Source organism: Mastomys coucha, unplaced genomic scaffold (genome assembly GCF_008632895.1).
Source record: "Mastomys coucha isolate ucsf_1 unplaced genomic scaffold, UCSF_Mcou_1 pScaffold5, whole genome shotgun sequence".
NCBI lineage: Eukaryota > Metazoa > Chordata > Mammalia > Rodentia > Muridae > Mastomys > Mastomys coucha.
Window position 1 is genome coordinate 74,273,600 of NW_022196911.1, and position 19,069 is coordinate 74,292,668.

Here is a 19,069-nt window from a genome sequence, read left to right on the forward strand (position 1 = left end):
CCTGTCGGACAGAGCTGAGGTTCTTCTCAAAGGTGTCATCAAATTTGGGGTTGGTGACAGGCTCAAAGTCACTGGTATAGACTCTTCCCGTCGAGGTGGAAAAGCAGCACTTACACATACACGTATGGTATCTCAGCCGCCCTTCATCTAGGTAGGGGTGGGCTAAAGCATCCTTAGCGGATATTCTTTTTGACTGAAATCAAATTTAGAGACCAGCACATCAACACTACAGATAAGCATGGCTGTCCATGTAGAATCTTTCACAAGACAGAGTTACATTACACAGCTAGTTCTAGACATATAAGGGGGCAAGGGGGCCAAGTGAATTTAGGGGTAGGCGGCTGGAGAGTGAGTAGACTTAGGATAACTGCCACTCTGAAATGCCCTTCAACTAAGAATCTGCGGAGTTCCTACCTTAGATGTACACAGGTCCCTAAATACAAATATCACGACATTTAAATATGTGATGCATTACATTTTAGACAACATGCTACATTTCCTGGAAGTGTCAGCATTTAGAGGGATTTGTTTACGCTGGCAACTTTAGAAGGCTGCTGAGAACTTTCATTCTCTCTGAACATAGACAGACAGGGCAAAGCACACCCAAAAGCTGCAGGGGTTAGTGGAGGGAGCAGTCTAAACGCCAGGCTGAGACCAGACGTGGCTGCCTAGCTTCTAGCTTTGGGGGCCTTTTGATCAGAATAGTTAATACACCAGAGTGTCAGGCTTACTGACCCAGAAACCTTACATTTCAGCAAAAAATTAAAGAAAAATCATTCCAGCCGGGCGGCGGTGGCGCACGCCTTTAGTCCCAGCACTTGAGAGGCAGAGGCAGGCGGATTTCTGAGTTTGAGGCCATCCTGGTCTACAGAGTGAGTTCCAGGGCAGCCAGGGCTACTCAGAGAAACCCCGTCTCAAAAAACCAAAACCAAAAACCAAAAACCAAAACCAAACCAAACCAAACCAACCAACCAAACAAACAAACAAAGGTAGGTTCTGTGGACCTGGCTGGGTGATCCTTTTGTTTTAAGTCTCCTCTAGGACTGAGGGTGGAGTAACACTTAGGAGATCTTGGGGTACTCTGGTGGTTTTAGGGCTTATGGTCTTTTTCTGTCTTTCCTAGCACCCAGCTGATGATATTGACAAGATGAAAGAGCGAGCTGCCATGAACAACTCCTTCATATATATAAAAATCCCACAAGTTCCACTGTGTGTCAGTTATAAGGTATATCCCATCCCAGCACTTTCTAGAGTAGGAAGGGAACTGAAAAATAAAAGAGAGAGAGAGAGAAAAAGAAAAAAAAGAAAAAAAAAAAAGAAAAATCATCCCTCTTCAGTGCTCAGTGGATGAAGGGAAAGTGGATCTTATAGGACTCAAGAATGGGCTAACAGGAAACAATGAAAATGACACTCAGCCCTGCTTCAAGGATGTGTGGCACTAGCCCAAGGTCTCATGTAGCCAGAGTAGCCTCAAATTCACATGTGGCTAGAGAGGACCTTGAAATCCCATCTCCACCCTGCAAGCCAAACTGGGTTTATGGGTACTCATCATCATTTCTGGCTCAAACTCAACAAGTTTTGCACCTAATTTCTCTGTATGTTTCTCTGACAGGGACTTTCTAAAAAGCCCTAGTTGTCCTGGACCAGAGATCTGCCTGCCAAGTGCTGGGATTAAAGGCATATGCAACCACACCCAGCTCCCATAATTTTTCTTATGGTCCTGTCTAAAGACAATTATGTGGATCTGATTAATATATAAGAGAGATGTTGTATTCTTACCACAGAGCAAGGTAGCCTTACTGTCTGTAACTGTGTGGGCTTTTTAAAAAAAAATTCTTTAAATACCTATGTTTTATATTTAGTGATTTCTTTGTATCTTATCAAGTACATTTTCTTTTTTGAAATGTTTCTGTTTGAATCTTCTTTTACAATAATTACTGGAACATATGAGGTTCAGAAAAGCTACAATCTAAGGAATACGACAAAAATATATTATAGGTATTGAAGGGGGGTGTCTATGGGAGGAGCGGTGGTACAAAAGGGGAACAAGAATGTGATTCAATTCTATTTAATTAAAATATGTTTTTAAATGTTAACAAATTCAGATAAATTGAAATCATGTAACTTTTCTGATAATGCAATAAAAGTTAAAAAAAAAAAAAAAGAAAAGCTACAATCTCAACCCAAAGAGTAAACTTTCCATACACCATACAATGGACAATTTTTCAAACAATTAAAAAATTTTCACCAGGCAGTGGCGCACACCTTTAATCCCAGCACTTGGGAGGCAGAGGGAGGCAGATTTCTGAGTTCGAGGCCAGCCTGGTCTACAGAGTGAGTTCCAGGACAGCCAGGGCTACACAGAGAAACCCTGTCTCGAAAAAACAAAAAAAAAACAAAAAAACAAAAAAACAAAAAAACAAAAAAAAAAAAGAATGGTAACGTTTCTTAGCTCAAGTTTAAACATTAATATTCAAACATCCATGGAATGAGATAACACGGGAAACACAAACAGGAGCTGAAACCTGTTATTTCCAGTCACTATTGACTCTGCTAGTCTAGTTAAAGCCAGAATACTTCTCTTAGAATACTATTTTAATTGTTTAATAAACATAAAATAGGGGCTGGAGCAATGGCTCAGTAGTGCAGAGTTTTTGTGGCTCTAGCAGAGGACCAGGATGTAGATTCTGGAACCAACATGGTGGCTCACACCATCTGTAACTCTAATTCAGGGAATCTGATGCCCTCTGCTGACCTTTGACAACACCAGACACTCATGTGGTGCACAGATAAACAGGCAGGCACAACATTCAAACACACAAAGTAACAGAAATAAAAACATAGAAATTAACACTACTTACTGGATCAAAGACCAACATCCTGCAAAGCAGGTGAACAGCTTCATGTGTGGCCTGGCTGGAGAGGGTGTAGAGCACAGGAAGAGATGGCTGTAAGAGAGAAAAATTCAGATAGTTAAGCCTTTATGTAGTATATATGTAACACACAGTTAATTTATAGCAAAAGAATTTGCCAGCTCAAAAAGATGTGAGCTGGGTGTGGTGGTGCATGCCTCAATCTCAGCCTCCAAGAAAGAGAGGCAAATACATCTCTGTGAGCTCAAGGCTAGCTTGGTTTACTTAATGTCAGGCCAATCAGGGCTACACAGTGAGACTGTGTCTCAAGCCAGCTCAAAAAACAAACAAACCAAAAACAAAACAAAAAACCCCAAAAAACAAAACCTCAAAGGGAATGAGTTTCACCACATGCATCAGGCTTCTAAAGGAAATTATCTCTTTTTCTTTTTCTTTCCTTTTTTCTTTTTTTTTGAGACAGGGTTTCTCTGTGTAGCCCTGGCTGTCCTGGAACTCACTCTGTAGATCAGGCTGACCTCGAACTCAGAGATCCGCCTGCCTCTACCTCCCAAGTGCTGGGATTAAAGGCGTGCACCACCAACGCCCGGCCACTCTCTCTCTCTTTTTTAAAAGATTTATTTATTTATATGAGTACACTGTTCTGAAGTACCAGAAGAGGGCATCGGATCCCATTACTGATGGTTGTGAGCCACCATGTGGTTGCTGGGAATTGAATTCAGGACCTCTGGAAGAGCAGTCAGTGCTCTTAACCGCTGAGCCATCTCTCCAGCCCCCAAAAAGGGAATTCTCACTGACTTCCAGCAGCATATCTGGTCAGAGTACATCAACAGCACAGTAGGGCAGAGGACAAAAAGTCTTGACAAATGAAAACTGATCCAATAAATAAGATGGCTTTGATAAAAGGAAGGACCAAACATGCTTAAGGATGGGAAAAAGAGACTAAAAACCTTGACCACGTGTAGAGTTATGGATATCAAATGTGGGAAGTAAGTTGGGTGTGAGGTTCTAAGTCCTGAGTGTGCTCCCTAGGGCGCCTGCGGCCTGGGAGGGTGTTCCTTTAGTTCCCATCCAACTGTCAAGAGGGTTAGGCTTTAGCTGGCAGCAAAGGGCCCGTGATTCAGTCAGTGCATTAACTGTCCAGTGGATAGCAGGATGCACTCTGGGGTCACGTAAAGGAAAACCCTTCATGAACAAACTCTCAATTCTGAAGGTCAGACACGGTCCCTGCAGGGGACAGGGCTGTTTTACTAAGCTAAGCTTTCCAAAATCTAGGATTCTAAGTTATAAAAGACACAATACAGGGCTGGCGAGATGGCTCAGCGGGTAAGAGCACTGACTGCTCTTCCAAAGGTCCTGAGTTCGGATCCCAGCAACCACATGGTGACTTACAACCACCCGTAATGAGATCGGCCGCCCTCTTCTGGTGCATCTGAAGACAGCTACAGTGAATTACGATGGAGCGAGCAGGGTTGGAGTGAGCCAGGCTGGCAGAAGATCCTGAATTCAATTCCCAGCAGCCACACACGATAGCTCACAGCCATCTGTACAGCTACAGTGTACTCATTCATACACATAATAAAATAAATCTTTTAAAAAAAAGACACAATACAATAAAAACACTATGCAGTGTTTTGCTTGCCTAGAACCCCTGACTTATAGTGAACCATTCTTCCACTCTCAAACCTCATGGTTTGCTTGGCTTGATTTCTTTCTACCAGTTTCACAGACAGGCACCTCACTCATGCTTAGCCAACTAAGTTAACATTTTTTGAGGACCAAGCCTGGCCCGAGGATGGATTCATAGTTTAAACCCTACCAAAGACAGGCAATAGGAGGACCAGGCCAACATACCCAACCCTTTCCCCCTCTTTCCTAACTTCATTATTTAGAATAAGAAAGCTGGCCACTCACTAACTTTTTGCCTGTTGTGTCTACAAACTCTGCTTGTACCTCTGGAGTGCTAAGATTACAGATGAGCATCTCTTGTTTAGCTAAGAAACTTAATTTTGTTTCTGGAATCAATTCTCAGTACTAGGTCCCTGGCCCAGCATTTTTTTGTTTTTTTAAATATCTACTGTCCAGAGAATCCTGTGCAAGCTCAGCTTAGAGGGTGATTACTCCAGACCCCCAAGTGCCTATGGGTCAGTTAAAGTCCACACCAACTCTGACGCCAAGAGGGATGCTCTGAACCTTGGGATGGTGTCAAGATGAACAGCTGAAGTTAGCATTGTCAACATTCTGACTAACCACAGCAATGAGCAGGAACAGGACACCGCTTTCCTCTATTGGTGCTGAAGACAGCCTTATCTGGCTACCTGGAGATGGAGATTTTGGGCCTAATGAAGACATCTGCCCAGTACAATGCTTCAGCACTGAAAGCCTCCGTGAAGGGCTTGAGGACTGACTGAGGGCTCCCTCATTGAGACCATCTACTCAAGAACCAACCAGGAGCTGCCGGAGGTCAACAGATTGTATTAGGAGACATTCAACGCCAATCTGGAGAAGGATGCCATTTTCAGCACAGCTGGCCAAAGGAAGAAGAGCAGAGGATGATTCAGTCAGTGACTACGACCTGGTTGACCAGGATGCCTGGGAGCTCTACGATACTGCGGTGAAGACCAATGGAACGGATGTCACCAAGTGAATAAGCATCTTGGCCAAGACCACTGTACCATCTCTACAAAGTGTTCGAAAGGTATAAGAACAACAGACTTCACGACATGCTGGAGACCATCAAGAAGTAGGTCAAGGGAGACCTGGAAAATGCATTCCTGAACCTGGTCCAGAACATACAGAACAAGCCACTGTACTTTGCTGACTGGCTGTTTGACTAATCCAGGGCAAGGGGAATCGAGACAAGATCCTGGTTACAATTATGGTCTCCAAAATGAGGTGGACATGTTGAAAGTCAGTCGTGAATTCAAGAGGAAGTACTACATCCAGCAGGACACACCAAGGGTGACTGGGTGCTGCTGTACCTGTGCAATAGATGACTGAAGGGCTCGGCACAGTGCAGTGCCCAGAGGTGGCCTTACCTGTGCTCCACCTAACAATCTAGAGAACCAGCTTGTCACTAATGGACCCCTGAGTTTCTCCCTGTGAGGGTGATGGCGCAGACCCTTGGCACTGCCTGGCTTTCCCTTTATTCTCTCCTTTATACCAAAGCAATGAGCATTTCTGGGAGCTGGACGTGTCATCTGCAGTATGAGATACTTTGGCTGTTGTGTACTATCATGAATAAACCATTTTTACTTCAGACACAAGGAGAAAAAAAAAGAAAATTAGTTTTGAAGATTGGGCTTATAACCTAAAGCATACTATTAATTAATCTATGCAATCCCTCCATTTTCCATGGACAAAAAGGAATATTAGTAGTAATAACAGTGTTTTTAAGAGTAGAATATAAAAAGTATTTATGTTTTTGTTTTTTATTTTCTCGAGACAGGGTTTCTCTGTGTAGCCCTGGCTGTCCTGGAACTCACTCGGTAGACCAGGCTGGCCTTGAACTCAGAAATGTCTGCCTCTGCCTCCCACAAGTACTCAGATTAAAGGCGTGCACCACCACTGCCTGGCCCTTGTACCTTGTACTGAGTTTTTAGACGTGTCCCTTAGAAGGCTACTGTGAAGTGCCGGCCTTGCAAGCACGAGGATATGAGCTCAAACCCCAGAATGCTGGGTAGGGTCGTATGCTGTGCTCTTTTAATGCTAGCACAAGAGAGGTGGAGACAGACGGACCCTCACTACACGATGTGCAGTCAGTCTAGTCTAGCCTAAGTGGTGAATTCCAGTCACTGGGAAATGTTCTCTCAAACGAAGTAGGTAAGAGTTTCTAATGATAACACATGAGGTTGTCTTCTGGCCTCTATATGCACTCATACACACGTATATATGTATATCCACCCAAACATACCAGCACGTGAATGAACATACACAGGCATATGCACATTAAAAAAGGATCCTTGGGGCTGGAGAGATGGCTCAGCAGGTAAGAGCATGACTATTCTTCCTGAGGTCCCGAGCTCAATTCCCAGCACTTACATGGTAGCTCATGACCATCTATAATGGCATCTGATGCTCTCTTCTGGCATGCAGGTGTACATGCAGCAGGGCACTCAAATAAATAAATAAATTACCCTTGAAATCTAAACATATTCTTTATTAAATAAGCTAGAGTAGATGCAATAAGATGGGGCTTCACAACCTCCAGTCGGCATAAGCACCTTCACTGAGGCTAAGTGGCTCATTTACAAACTCAGCAGTGTGCATGCATTTGACTATGCAACTCCTGCTGTGTTCTAGCTCATTCTGCCTTGTTTGTTTATTTATTTACTTATTGTTTTGTTTTGTTTTGTTTCCGAAACAGGGTTTTTCTGTGAAGACCTGCCTGTCCTGGAACTCACTCCGTAGACCAGTCTGGCCTTGAACTCAAGAAATCCTCCTGCCCCTGCCTCTCAAGTGCTGGGATTAAAGGCTTGTACCACCACTGCCTGGCTACTGAGAAGTTTTAAGTGAATTTCCTTAAGCTAATAAACAAGACAGGCCGGGTGGTGGTGTCTGATCTTCATACTTCATTACTGGTTATCTTTGGCTAGGTAGATTTATTAAATTGATGAGGTCAATAAAGGAGGAAAATTATTCTATTTTCAAGGACACATTTAATATAAGATACTAACAAATTAGATTAATGGTCCTGATGCTGGGGAATAAATAGCATAGCAGATCTTGTTGGCTTCACCTTCTTCTCTCGGTTAATAGTTACTGAATTCCTGAGCTTGAGAGATGGTTAGGAGTAAGTACTGTTCTTGCAGAGGATCTGAGTCCAGATCCCAAAACCTAGAATGGGTAGTTCACAAATGCTGGTGACTTCAGCTCCAGGGGCATTTGCTTCCAGCTTCCTACAGGCCTGTGCACACGGCCACACAGACACGTACACACAATTTAACATAAAATAAATCTTTTCTAAAGGTTACTGCATTCTTCTCAGGATGTCAGGGGCTCAAATCATTTCATGGTTTTTTGAACAAAATGCAACCAAAGGATATACCCACAGGGGGGCTCTTTAAATATAAGCTTAGCCAGGTGGGCTGCTGTGAATTTGAGCCAACCTGATCTACATAGTGAGTTAAAGATAACCGGGGCCCTGCCTCAAAAATAAACAAACAAATATGAATAAAGAATACAAGCATCTCTCTCTATTTGCTGGCCCGAGCTAGTGTCTGAGACCCTTCCCTTCCGGCCTGTGTCCCCGAGGCCGGGGAAGCCGCCTTGCTAGTCCTGCTCAGGCCTTTCCTGTTTTGTGTGTTTCTTGTTCCTAGGAAAAGCATTCCCCCTCCCTTACTCTTCACATCATTAACTTTCCTCTAGAGGGGGTTAGGGCAATGCTTGTGGGGAACACTGCTTAATCAAGAGAGTGGATACAAAGCACCCCGGCTTTCTCAGCAGTGATCTGGCAGGCTGCAAGAAATATTGATTAGTAAGAATTGGACAGTCCTTTTTACACGGCTCACCACCCTGGGGTCTGATGGGATGCTAGTGGGTAAGAGGACAACAGCGATTGCTTTGCAAGGCAGAGAGACAGCGGCGGTTATTTGGGCTTAGTGTTTGGCGTTGATATCTTGACTCCCATGATCCGAAGTCCAAGCTTTCTTCCCATATACTGATAACACGACAAGACCACCAAGAGGCCACCTGTCACTGATAAGCAATGGAGCTATATAAACATGCATTTTTCTCCTATGTTACTGGGCATGGCCACATATATACATATGGCCACATATATATGTCATATATTCATAACAGAGACCTTACTTGTTAGGATATCTATTTGTGTCTATGTGTCTATGAATATATGTGTCTAAAACCCATAAGCAACATCTCTCGGATAGAAATTCTTCCTGGCCAGTTGCCAGAGACAGACCTCCCCTCTTTTACCTGTTTGTGAGGACCCCTGAGTATGTGTGCCTTAGCACCTTCGCAAGCTGTCCTCATTGCTTCCAGTGATGGCGTGCCCAACAGATCTGTGATCAAATCCAGCTGCAAGAGAACATGAGGTACAGCATGACAGATCACAGAAACTGCTTCTCAGTAGACTTAAGCTGCAGCCTTAGAAATGAAAATGAGTGCCACTTTTTTTTTTTTAATAACCTGAGAAGCACAACACCTTCAAGTAAGTTCTGATAAGAGCTCTTTCTTTTACTTTCTGGCCTATTTAAAAAAAAAAAAAAATCAGGTTAGGTGGTCCATACCTGTTACTCTATCACTTAGGAGGCTAAGACAGGACTGTGAGTCTGAGGCCAGCTGGGCTACATTTCACTGAAAGCATAGAGTTCTTATACTCAGAGGAACGTAGGAGCTGCATCTTTATGCCCAACTGCTTTAAAACCACAGCATTTATAACCTTTGCAGGCAGTGTCTAAAGACTATTCTTTTCAAACAGTTCATGAATCAATTTTAAGGCTTCAAATGTACTCAAGCTCTTCAAGGCTAATCTACGCATCAGATACGTGTAATATAATAAATGCCCAAAGCACTTACTCTTGAAATAAAAGATGAGCACTCAGTGTTTGGTCCAGCACATTCTAGAAACCTCTTACACTGACAGAAAAACGTGGAACTTAGAAAACCATGATGCCGAGGCAGGTGGATTTCTGAGTTCGAGGCCAGCTTGGTCTACAGAATGAGTTCCAAGACAGCTAGGGCTACAGAGAAACCCTGTCTCGAAAAACTAAAAAGAAAAAAAGAAAAGAAAACCATGCTGCCACACTTATTGAGCTGGGCATGACAAAGGAGACTGATACAGTGGTCTTCCTGTTAAGTCTCTGTAGGTGGCAAACCACAGCACCAATTTTTTGGTGCTGAAATTGTTCTGACTCTATAACCGAATTAACAGCAACATTTCATGTGGACCTCCGTAGGATAGAAAACTCATGCCCAGAGAACACTGTTTCCTGCCTTTATCTAACCACAGGGCAGCTATTAGCACTGGTGTTCGGGTAATGGGTGTGCTTGAGAAACTGGCTTTCCTGAGGTTAAGCTCTCTGGCCCCTTTCTGAGGAAAGTGTGGCTATGGCATTGGCAGGGCTCTAACAACCACCTGATAGCAGAAGAAAATGAGTGCCCGGTGGATACCCTCAGACCGACACGGGACAGATCGGTGGGCGAGGAACACTTCAATAACATCTGCTGCAGCTCTGTGCCTGGTTCATTGGTTTCTCAAAGACAGAAAATGCAAGAGAAAATAACTACCTCCACATACAAGTTATACTATCTCCATATAAAATGTCAGTTTCCTGTGACAATTATTACCCCACACACTGATGGTTATGTAGAGCTGGACAGCTCAGACTTGTAGACTTTGCTAGAACCTGTTACAAAGATCCTCCACTTTCTCAAGGGCTGAGACAGAACACTTAGCTCCAAGTGTTTTTTTTTTTTTTTTCTAAAAATTATTATCTAAAAGTTACTCTAAGTTTTTTTGTTTTTGTTTTTGTTTTTGTTTTTTCGAGACAGGGTTTCTCTGTATAGTCCTGGCTGTCCTGGAACTCACTCTGTAGACCAGGCTGGCCTCAAACTCAGAAATCCGCCTGCCTCTGCCTCCCAAGTGCTGGGATTAAAGGCGTGCATCACCACCGCCCCGGCTCTAAGAGTTATTTTTATGAGTACTTTCTCAAGTGCGGAGATAGCACACTTAGCTCCAAGTTTTTTTTTTTCCTAAAAATGATTATGTAAAAGTTACTCCAAGAGTTATTTTTATGAGTATTTTTGTCTGCATGTATATGTGCAACAAGTATATGCAGTGTAGTACCTGAAGAGGCCAGAAGAGGGTGTCAGAACTCCTGCAGACAGTTGTCAATTGTCACCTAGCTGCTCTTAACACTAAGCTGCCACCTCTTTTTTTTTTTTTAAATTTTTTTCTTAAATGCCTATTTATTTATTTCATGTATGTGGGTACACTGTCGCTGTGTTCAGACACACCAGAAGAGGGCATCAGATCTCTTTTTATGGATGGTTGTGAGCCACTATGTGGTTGCTGGGATTTGAACTCAGGACCTTGGGAAGAGCAGTCAGTGCTCTTACCCGCTGAGCCATCTCTCCAGCCCTCTTTTTTTTTTTTTTTTTTTTTAAAATATAGGGTTTCACTATATAGCCCTGGCTATCCTGGACATTTTTATGTAGACCAGGTTGGCTTCAAACTCATAAAGATCCACTGCCTTTGCCTCCCAAGTACAAGGAGTATGCCACCAATGTTCACTTTGTTTTTAAATCTAAAAAATTATTTTTAACTGTGTGTATGTGTGTGTGTGTGTGTGTGTAGTCTGTGTGTGTGCACTTGAGTGCAAGAATCCTCAGAGGTCAGAGCAGTTAGATCCCTCAAGCTTAAGTCATAGGCAACTGTGAACCATCAGACACGGATGCTGGGAAAATTCAGGTCTTCCGGAAGAATAGCAAGTAAGCACTGAGCTATCTCCATCTCTGCAGGTCTCCTGATTCCTTTCTCCTCCTTCCTCCTTTTTTTTTTTCCCTTTGAGACAGGGTTTTTCCATGTAGCCCTGGCTATTCATTTTGTAAACCAGGTTGGCCTCAAAACTCAGAGAAGTGCTTGCCTCTTCCATCTGAGTGCTGGAATTAAAGGTATGGACTTTTAATTCCACCTGACCCTCTTTTTATTTTGAGGCAGGATCTTACTATATAGTTCTAACTAATTCTATAGCTCTGTAGTTCCTGAAACTTTGGAACTCGATATGTAGATAAAGATAGCCTGGGACTCATAGAAATCCTAATGGCCTCTGCCTCAGGAGTGCTGGGATTAAAGGTATGTATCAGGATAGCTGGCTGCAAATGATTTCTTTCTTTTTCTCTTTCTTTCCTTTCTTCCTTCCCTCCCTCATCTTCCTCTTCCTTCTTAATTTATTTATTGTGTGAGTGCTCTGCTGCACAAATATCCATATGCCAGAATAGTGCATCAGATCCCTTAATAGATGGTTGTGAGCCACCATGTGGTTGCTGGGAATTGAACTCAGGACCTCTGGAAGAGCAACCAGGGCTCATAACCTCTGAGCCATCTCACCATCCCTCAAATGATTTCTTGAAACTCTATTTTAACTATCTTCTGGTGTTCTATGCCATATCTAAATACTTTAGCCCAATAGTAAAGATAAGAATTTTTCTAAATGTTCAGATTTGAAGAAATCAACACGAAAAGTGTACAGTCTACGCACAAAGGAGAAGTATGCTAAGTCATCAAAACATTTTAAAATCTCAGCTATTCAGCTGGAGAAACAGATGTCCTCTAACAACTTGAGACCATACCTATGCAATCGTAGAGCCAAGTCTGCTGCTATGCACCAGTGCATGTAATAAAGCCAATGCTCTCTCTAATAGGCTCCTAACTTCAGAATGAACTTCTGCAATCTCCACCTTTATAACTTTCTGGCTCTTGAGTGAACCCAGATTTGCTAAAAGTCAATTAAGACAGTATAATGAATAAACTCAAGATGTATGCAAGCTGGCTTTCCCTTCAAATCTATAGCTGAATTAAAAGCAAAGTCACACCTGCTGAATGGGACTCTGCGCCTGAAACAATATTCTTCGGCCCAGTAGTTCTGCAAAGATGCACCCGACAGACCAGATGTCAATAGCATTGCTATAATGACGGCTGCCCATCAGGATCTCCGGAGCCCGGTAATACTGAGTAACAACTTCCTGAGTCATATGACGGGATTCATCCAATTCTTCCACTCTGGCCAATCCAAAATCACAAATCTAAAGAGAAAGGACAGTTAAGACATTATCAAGCAAACACCTACCTTCTTTTGTTTACTTTTGAGACAGTGTAGTTTTAAGCTTACTATATAGCTGAGGATGACCTTCAACACCTGAGCCTTCTGTCCTGCACTTCCAAAGAGCTAGGATCATAGGCACATGCCACCATGCCATGCCCAGTGTTGTGCTTAGATTTTTGTCAACTTGACGAACATAGACATATTGGAGAATAGGAGAAACTCAGTGGAGGAAATGCTCCCATAAGATTAGCCAGTGGACTTTTTTTTTTTTTTTTTTGGTTGAAGGGTGTAGTCCACTGTGGGCCATATCCCTGGGTAGGTGGCTCTGGTTGGTTAAAAAAAGCAGGCTGAGCAAGCCAGGACGAGCAAGCCAGTCAGCACTCCTCCAAGGCTTCTGCTTCAGTTCCTGCCTAGGGATTTTGTCTCTGTGTCCCTAAAGAGACTGTGACCCTGGACATGCAAAGCCAAATAAATCCCATCTCCCAAGTTGTTCTTTGTCATAGTCTTGATTGTATCATAATAATGGAAATCAATTTAGGAGACTCAGCTAGACAAACATATTTATACCTGGAAAAACAGGAGCAGCAACAAAGAAACCTTATTATACATACAGGAAAAAACCTTGATAGATTAACTCATGAATTTTAAAGTCTTAAATGATATAGTATAGGATATTACTATCACTATAAAAATATGGTCTTATTTGGACAAAAGAAATTCTAACTTCAACATTTCTATATACAATTATGCATCTTTTAAAATTTTGTATTATTTTATGTACTTCAGAACTTTGCCTCTTTGTGTGTCTGTCCACCACATGTGTTTCTGGCGTCCACAGAGGCCAGAAGAAGGTATCAGATCCTTTAAGACTAGAGTTACAGATCATTATTATCTGCTCTCTTTAAAATTATGTATCTTTTAACTTTTTTTTGGCTCAGTAAGAGAGTACTTGCCTTTATGTGCAAGAGCCTGGGTTCAATGCCCAGCAACAGGAAAACAAATACTTTGGCCTATTCTAAACCAGTAATTAAACCAAAATCAAAACTAATGAGCTCCAAACATAGCCGAGCACATAGTTCAGCTTAGCCAAGCCATGTCCAGGATGGATTCATGGAAGAAATTAGAACAAAAGAGGCATATTTTGTTCAGCTTGGCACAAATGCCATCTTCTTCACTCACACACACACACACATACACACACACCCCATCCCCTCTTTTTTGAGACAGGGTTTCTCTGTATAGCCTTGGCTGTCCTGGAACTCACTCTGTAGACCAGGCTGGTCTAAGCTACACAAATTCAGTCAACAGAAGAGGGCCTCATGAGGATGGACACTCAGAAAGGACATCTGCCTTCAGTTACCTACTCTATAGTTACAAGTTATCACAACACTAAAGATGATCTGGACAATGGGCTTCAGGTAATTGATAGCACAGGCATGACAGGATCGACATAAAATTCCCCTTGAAGGTTTTCAGCCAAAACCCAAATGAGAACTGGCTGAAAATATCATAGCACTGATTTGGTATAAATAGGACAAGAATCCCCCCCAACTATAAGGTCTTAAAAATAATTTATTTTATTTTATTTTTTTATTTATTTATTTTTAATCTAAGTACACTGTAGCTGTCTTCAGACTGCCCTGGAAGAGGGCATCAGATCTCATTACGGATAGTTGTGAGCCACCATGTGGTTGCTGGGATTTGAACTCAGGACCTTCAGAAGAGCAATCAGTACTCCTAACCACTGAGCCACCTCTCCAGCCCCTAAAAATATTTTTAACTAAAATGAGTTATAGGGATTTGGGTTTGGTCTTGATCTACAGAGTGAATTTTAGGCCTGCCAGGGCTACATAGTGAGACCTCTTTTCCAAAATAAGTAGATGATAGATAGATAGATAGATAGATAGATGGATAGATAGATAAAGTTATAGATCACAAGCCCTGCTTAAAAATTACCAAGTGGCAGAAAGAAAGACTCAGCCATGCAGAAGGAACATGGGGGAAGATTCTGGGGAAAAATAAAACACACACACAAAAAGAGCCGGGACCACAAACTAGTTCCAATGGCCTTGATGAGAGACAGGGCTTCCCATGAAGCAGGGAAAGGTGCTCTTGAAGCAGACATTTTCTTTTTCCAGATCTTAAGTAACTGAAAAGTTACCTTTAGGACACAGTTGCTGTTCACAAGGAGATTCCCTGGCTTAATGTCTCGGTGTAAAATGCCAGCTGAATGGAGATATTTCAAACCTGAAACAAACACAAATTTAATTGCAGATACTCAATTCCTTTTACTTAATCAATGACCACAAAAAATACCCCTTAAACTAAACTAACAATCTAAAAGATTTAAAATCACCCTCTAAACAAAAGCTAAAGAATATTACTAAAAGCTTGGCTTAGTCCCCTTCAAAACACTGTAATTTTGTTGCAGTAAAGTGTCACAAAGTGTGCACATGCCAGAGACAACATCTATAATTTAAAAGATTACATGTCTTGAAGCACAGGTAAGTCTGTCAGGCCCTCCAGTTAAGACTGGTCATGCCAATATTCTTGAACTGCTCCTCAGCGAGGCTACTGGATGGAGTTCTGCTATTGATACTCCCAACCTGTGACTCTGGACCTGCTCCAACACTTCTGTCTCCATTAACCTGCAGGAGGCCTTTCTTAGGATAAGCATTTCAGTGACAGGACAAAACGCTGGGACCTGCCCAGATCTGTCAGCAGCACTAGCCACTACTGACAGCCAGGAGGGCACTTAATCATCTCAAAATAGTTTGACATCTTAAAAGACTGGTTGGTCTTCAGTAGCACTGTAAATTACAATCTTACACTGATTCATTTTTGAAATAAAATGTAGTAAAACGTATTCTTTACAACTGTGGATGAGCCAGGAATTTTTCCCATTCCTCCTACTACAAAATATCTACAGATTTATCACAGGTGAACTTTTCTGTTGTTGTGATATTGCTTATGAATTTTGATACTTGGAAGACCTTGATTTTCTATTTCTTTCTAGAATTTAATTCTATGAATATAGGGAAAAATGTATCCCACCAGACAGGAAAGTGGTTTCAGCTTTAAATAATTCTCCATTTGCCACAGCAGAACTGTGGACACAGCTGATGGCTAGAGGAGGAATCAATCATTGGCTTCTCAGCCAAGCCTGTGCTCTTATGGGCAGTCAGAAGTTGCTTAGGCTGAGTCCACTGGCCTTCTCTACCTGCTTTGGGTTTTAAGGGTGAGTCGAGCGGGACTCAGCTATGGCAGGCAATATTCAGAGAAGCCCACCAATAATTGGCTTGAAGGATGGATGTCTTCCATAGAGAAAAGTCACTTTTTAATTTAGTTATCTGACGCACACTCTGTGAAGAGCTAAAGGCAGCCAGTGGGATTTGTGACAAGCTGCTGGTTACCTGCCTTCCTAGATTAATCCACTTGCCTGACTTCTCTGCCTTAATGAAAATAAAAATAAAAAATACATGGCCACCTTAAAAACCTCTTGTTGACAGGGATGTGACTAGCATGCTCAAGGATCTGACTTCAATACCTACCACTTCTAACCCCCACATCACTTAACATCAAACACAAAAACAACAGGGAAACAACTTTGGTTAAAACAAAAATGTTTTTGGGGAAGAAGGCCTGGGAGGCCAGGATAAAGCTCAAACAAAGAGCAAAATTTCTCATTTATACCACCACACTGACTTTTCCTTGATACAGGGAAATCTTACCTCGCAAAATCTGATAAAGAAAAACTTTGACATGATCCGAGCTGAGTGGCTGAGGAGAGACGATAATTTTATGTAGGTCACTCTGCATCAATTCTGTGACAACATATCTTCAAATTGTTAAGTTAAGGAGATGTCAGAGAATTGACCCCCATCCCCCTCATTGTCATCATCAGATTTTTTTTTTAAGATTTATTTATTTATTATATATAAGTACACTGTAGCTGTCTTCAGACACCCCAAAAGAGGACATCAGATCTCATTGTGGATGGTTGTGAGCCACCATGTGGTTGCTGGGATTTGAACTCAGTACCTTCGGAAGAACAGTTGGTGCACTTAACCGCTGAGCCATCTCTCCAGCCCCCATCATCAGATTTTTTTGTTTTTTGCTGGTTTTTCGAGACAGGGTTTCTCTGTATAGCCCTGGCTGTCCTGGAATTCACTCTGAAGACCAGGCTGGCCTCAAACTCAGAAACTCGCCTACCTCTGCCTCCCAAGTGCTGGGATTAAAGGCCTGCGCCACCACCGCCCGCCAACGTCATCATCAGATTTAAAGGGTAACATCCATTCTCAAGGCTGGGAAGTTTGAAGACAGCTAGCTTCTAGACAGATGAGAATTCCAGCGACTACAGGACTAAACAGTACCTAAATTTATAAGGACGTACAAGTTTAAGAACTGAAGTAAGCAACCAACTGATCTCCTTACAATTATTACACAAATGAAAATTAAAAGTAAATACTTTTAAACAATAATCAATCAGGCCAAGGCAAGTGTGAAGATCTGTTAGTCTTGAGGTTTTGGCTAGTAATGGGAATGTCCTTTAAAATTAAAAGTGGATTGGGGGTCCATTTTAAACCACCCGCAAAAAAGTTCACAATCCATCCATCAACGGTGGCTGTGTTACTTTATAAAGCATGGTACTGCCCAAAGCACATGAAATGGTTAACTCAAATCTAAGACTCCCCCAGTCAGAGCAATGTAACCTTGCACTTGGTTAACTCTGTATGTTTATGAAAACCTGTTACTGAGCTTTAAGCTCTGTACTCAGATATAGTTTCAGGTTTTTATTCAAATGACAAAAAGCTGGAGATTGGGTAGCCATGGGAAGGTGGAAATCAGAATTTTTACAAGGCAAATAAATATTACATAAATTAAGAAATCCCTTTTTGGGGGCCATATTTATATTACAATAATAGACATGCTTTACCCTGGGTGTGGTTAAAAACTAGTTAAAAGTTTTCATGACGTCATGTTTTAACTGGACTGTTTCTTTAGGTAATCTTCAATTCATAGCTTTAAAAGTGGACAGGAAAAGACAAAACGGAAGCAGGGCAGAATCTGTGCTAACATGTGATACGTGGTTGAAGACTGTTGTTTTCAGGTGTGTGTGTGTGAGGGTCGGGGGGAGGAACATGGGACACTTGGGAGGCTTTCTGCTCTCTCACTGGTTGATATTTCTAGCTCTTCTGTCCCTTCTCTTTTCCTCCCCTCTGGATGCAGGGACATCCCAGGCTTGGTCCTCAGCGCTTACCTTCAGCACATTTACCTTCTTGAATACTCAAGTCCAGATGACTCCTTCCCTTCATACCACCAAACACAAGCCTTTAGTCATCCCTGCTATGTCTCTCCATCTTTCTATGGGAAAGCCCTGCTGGCTTTATCTTCAGAGCTTAGCTACCGTTAGGCCTCTTCTCATCAAGCCTGCTGCTCATCAAGCCTGATGCTTCTCATCAAGCCTGTCTCCCTGAATGGTAGCTCTAGATCCCTAAAACACAGCAGCCAGCACACACTGTTTTGTTTTTATATATACACTGGCATTTAATTTATCGTTTACAAAATAACAATGTTTAAGGTTTCTGTTAGAGAAATCAAGCGCTCTAAATATCCAGGCCTTAAACAGAGAGGGCTGGAAACAGGCTGGGGATACACTCAACCCCAGTGCTGCCTAGGTAGGAGGCAGTGAGCAATTATGGCTTAAATTTTTTAAAGACAGGGCCTATGTAGCTTTGGCTGGCTTTGAACTCACAGAGATCTGCTTGTCTCTGCTTCTAGAATGGTGTTATTAATTGGCACTGGTTAATTTTGACGATTACACACTAACCAAGCCTGCTTCCTAGAGAACCACCACTGTCACATAGCCTAACTAACATATAATCTCCTACCTGCCTGCTGGAAAAGGAGCAAAAGACTTAACTAAGTACAAATACATGGGCTCCAATTAGAACCTGCTTCAAAGAGAGACCTTGGAGGCAACTGTGGATGGTAGTAGGAGTAAACTGATGTTGTTAGATGCCACGATGCCACACTCATTATGTTCTGATGAAGTACTTAGCAGAAACACATACTTAAGCATTTATAAGTTAAGCAATGTGATTCTTGGGATCTATTTTAAAACACTCCAGCTCCCTCCAAGGGGTTGGGTAGGAAAAGAGAAGACTGGGAAAAAAATGATTATTTGTTGAAGCTGAACAATCTAGGAATTATGTTCTTATCTTTACTTTTGGTATTTTTGAAGTTTTCCAGATCTTTTTTTTTCCCCCTGAAAAACAAAAGCAACGCAAAAACAAACAAACAAAAAACCCCAAAGTAAATAGAAGATAAGACCTACCCAGGAACCTGCCCCTTTGAACTAAGCCAACTGTTTTTTTAAGAGTCTCTCTCTCTCATTCCCTCTCCCTACCTGCT

At 42.1% G+C, this 19,069-nt stretch overlaps 1 protein-coding gene across 1 annotated transcript in view; it reads right to left on the reverse strand.

Annotated features, from left to right (window-relative positions):
* Nlk (nemo like kinase) overlaps positions 1-19,069 on the reverse strand; it is a 124,763-nt gene that overhangs the window by 3,256 nt on the left and 102,438 nt on the right. Inside the window, exons 4-9 of the mRNA XM_031351538.1 lie at positions 16,387-16,493; positions 14,817-14,902; positions 12,426-12,635; positions 8,805-8,906; positions 2,862-2,948; positions 2-193 (exon numbers count right to left, since the gene is read on the reverse strand). Of these exons, the coding sequence (XP_031207398.1) occupies positions 2-193; positions 2,862-2,948; positions 8,805-8,906; positions 12,426-12,635; positions 14,817-14,902; positions 16,387-16,493 (784 nt within the window). The remainder of the gene's footprint in view (position 1; positions 194-2,861; positions 2,949-8,804; positions 8,907-12,425; positions 12,636-14,816; positions 14,903-16,386; positions 16,494-19,069) is intronic.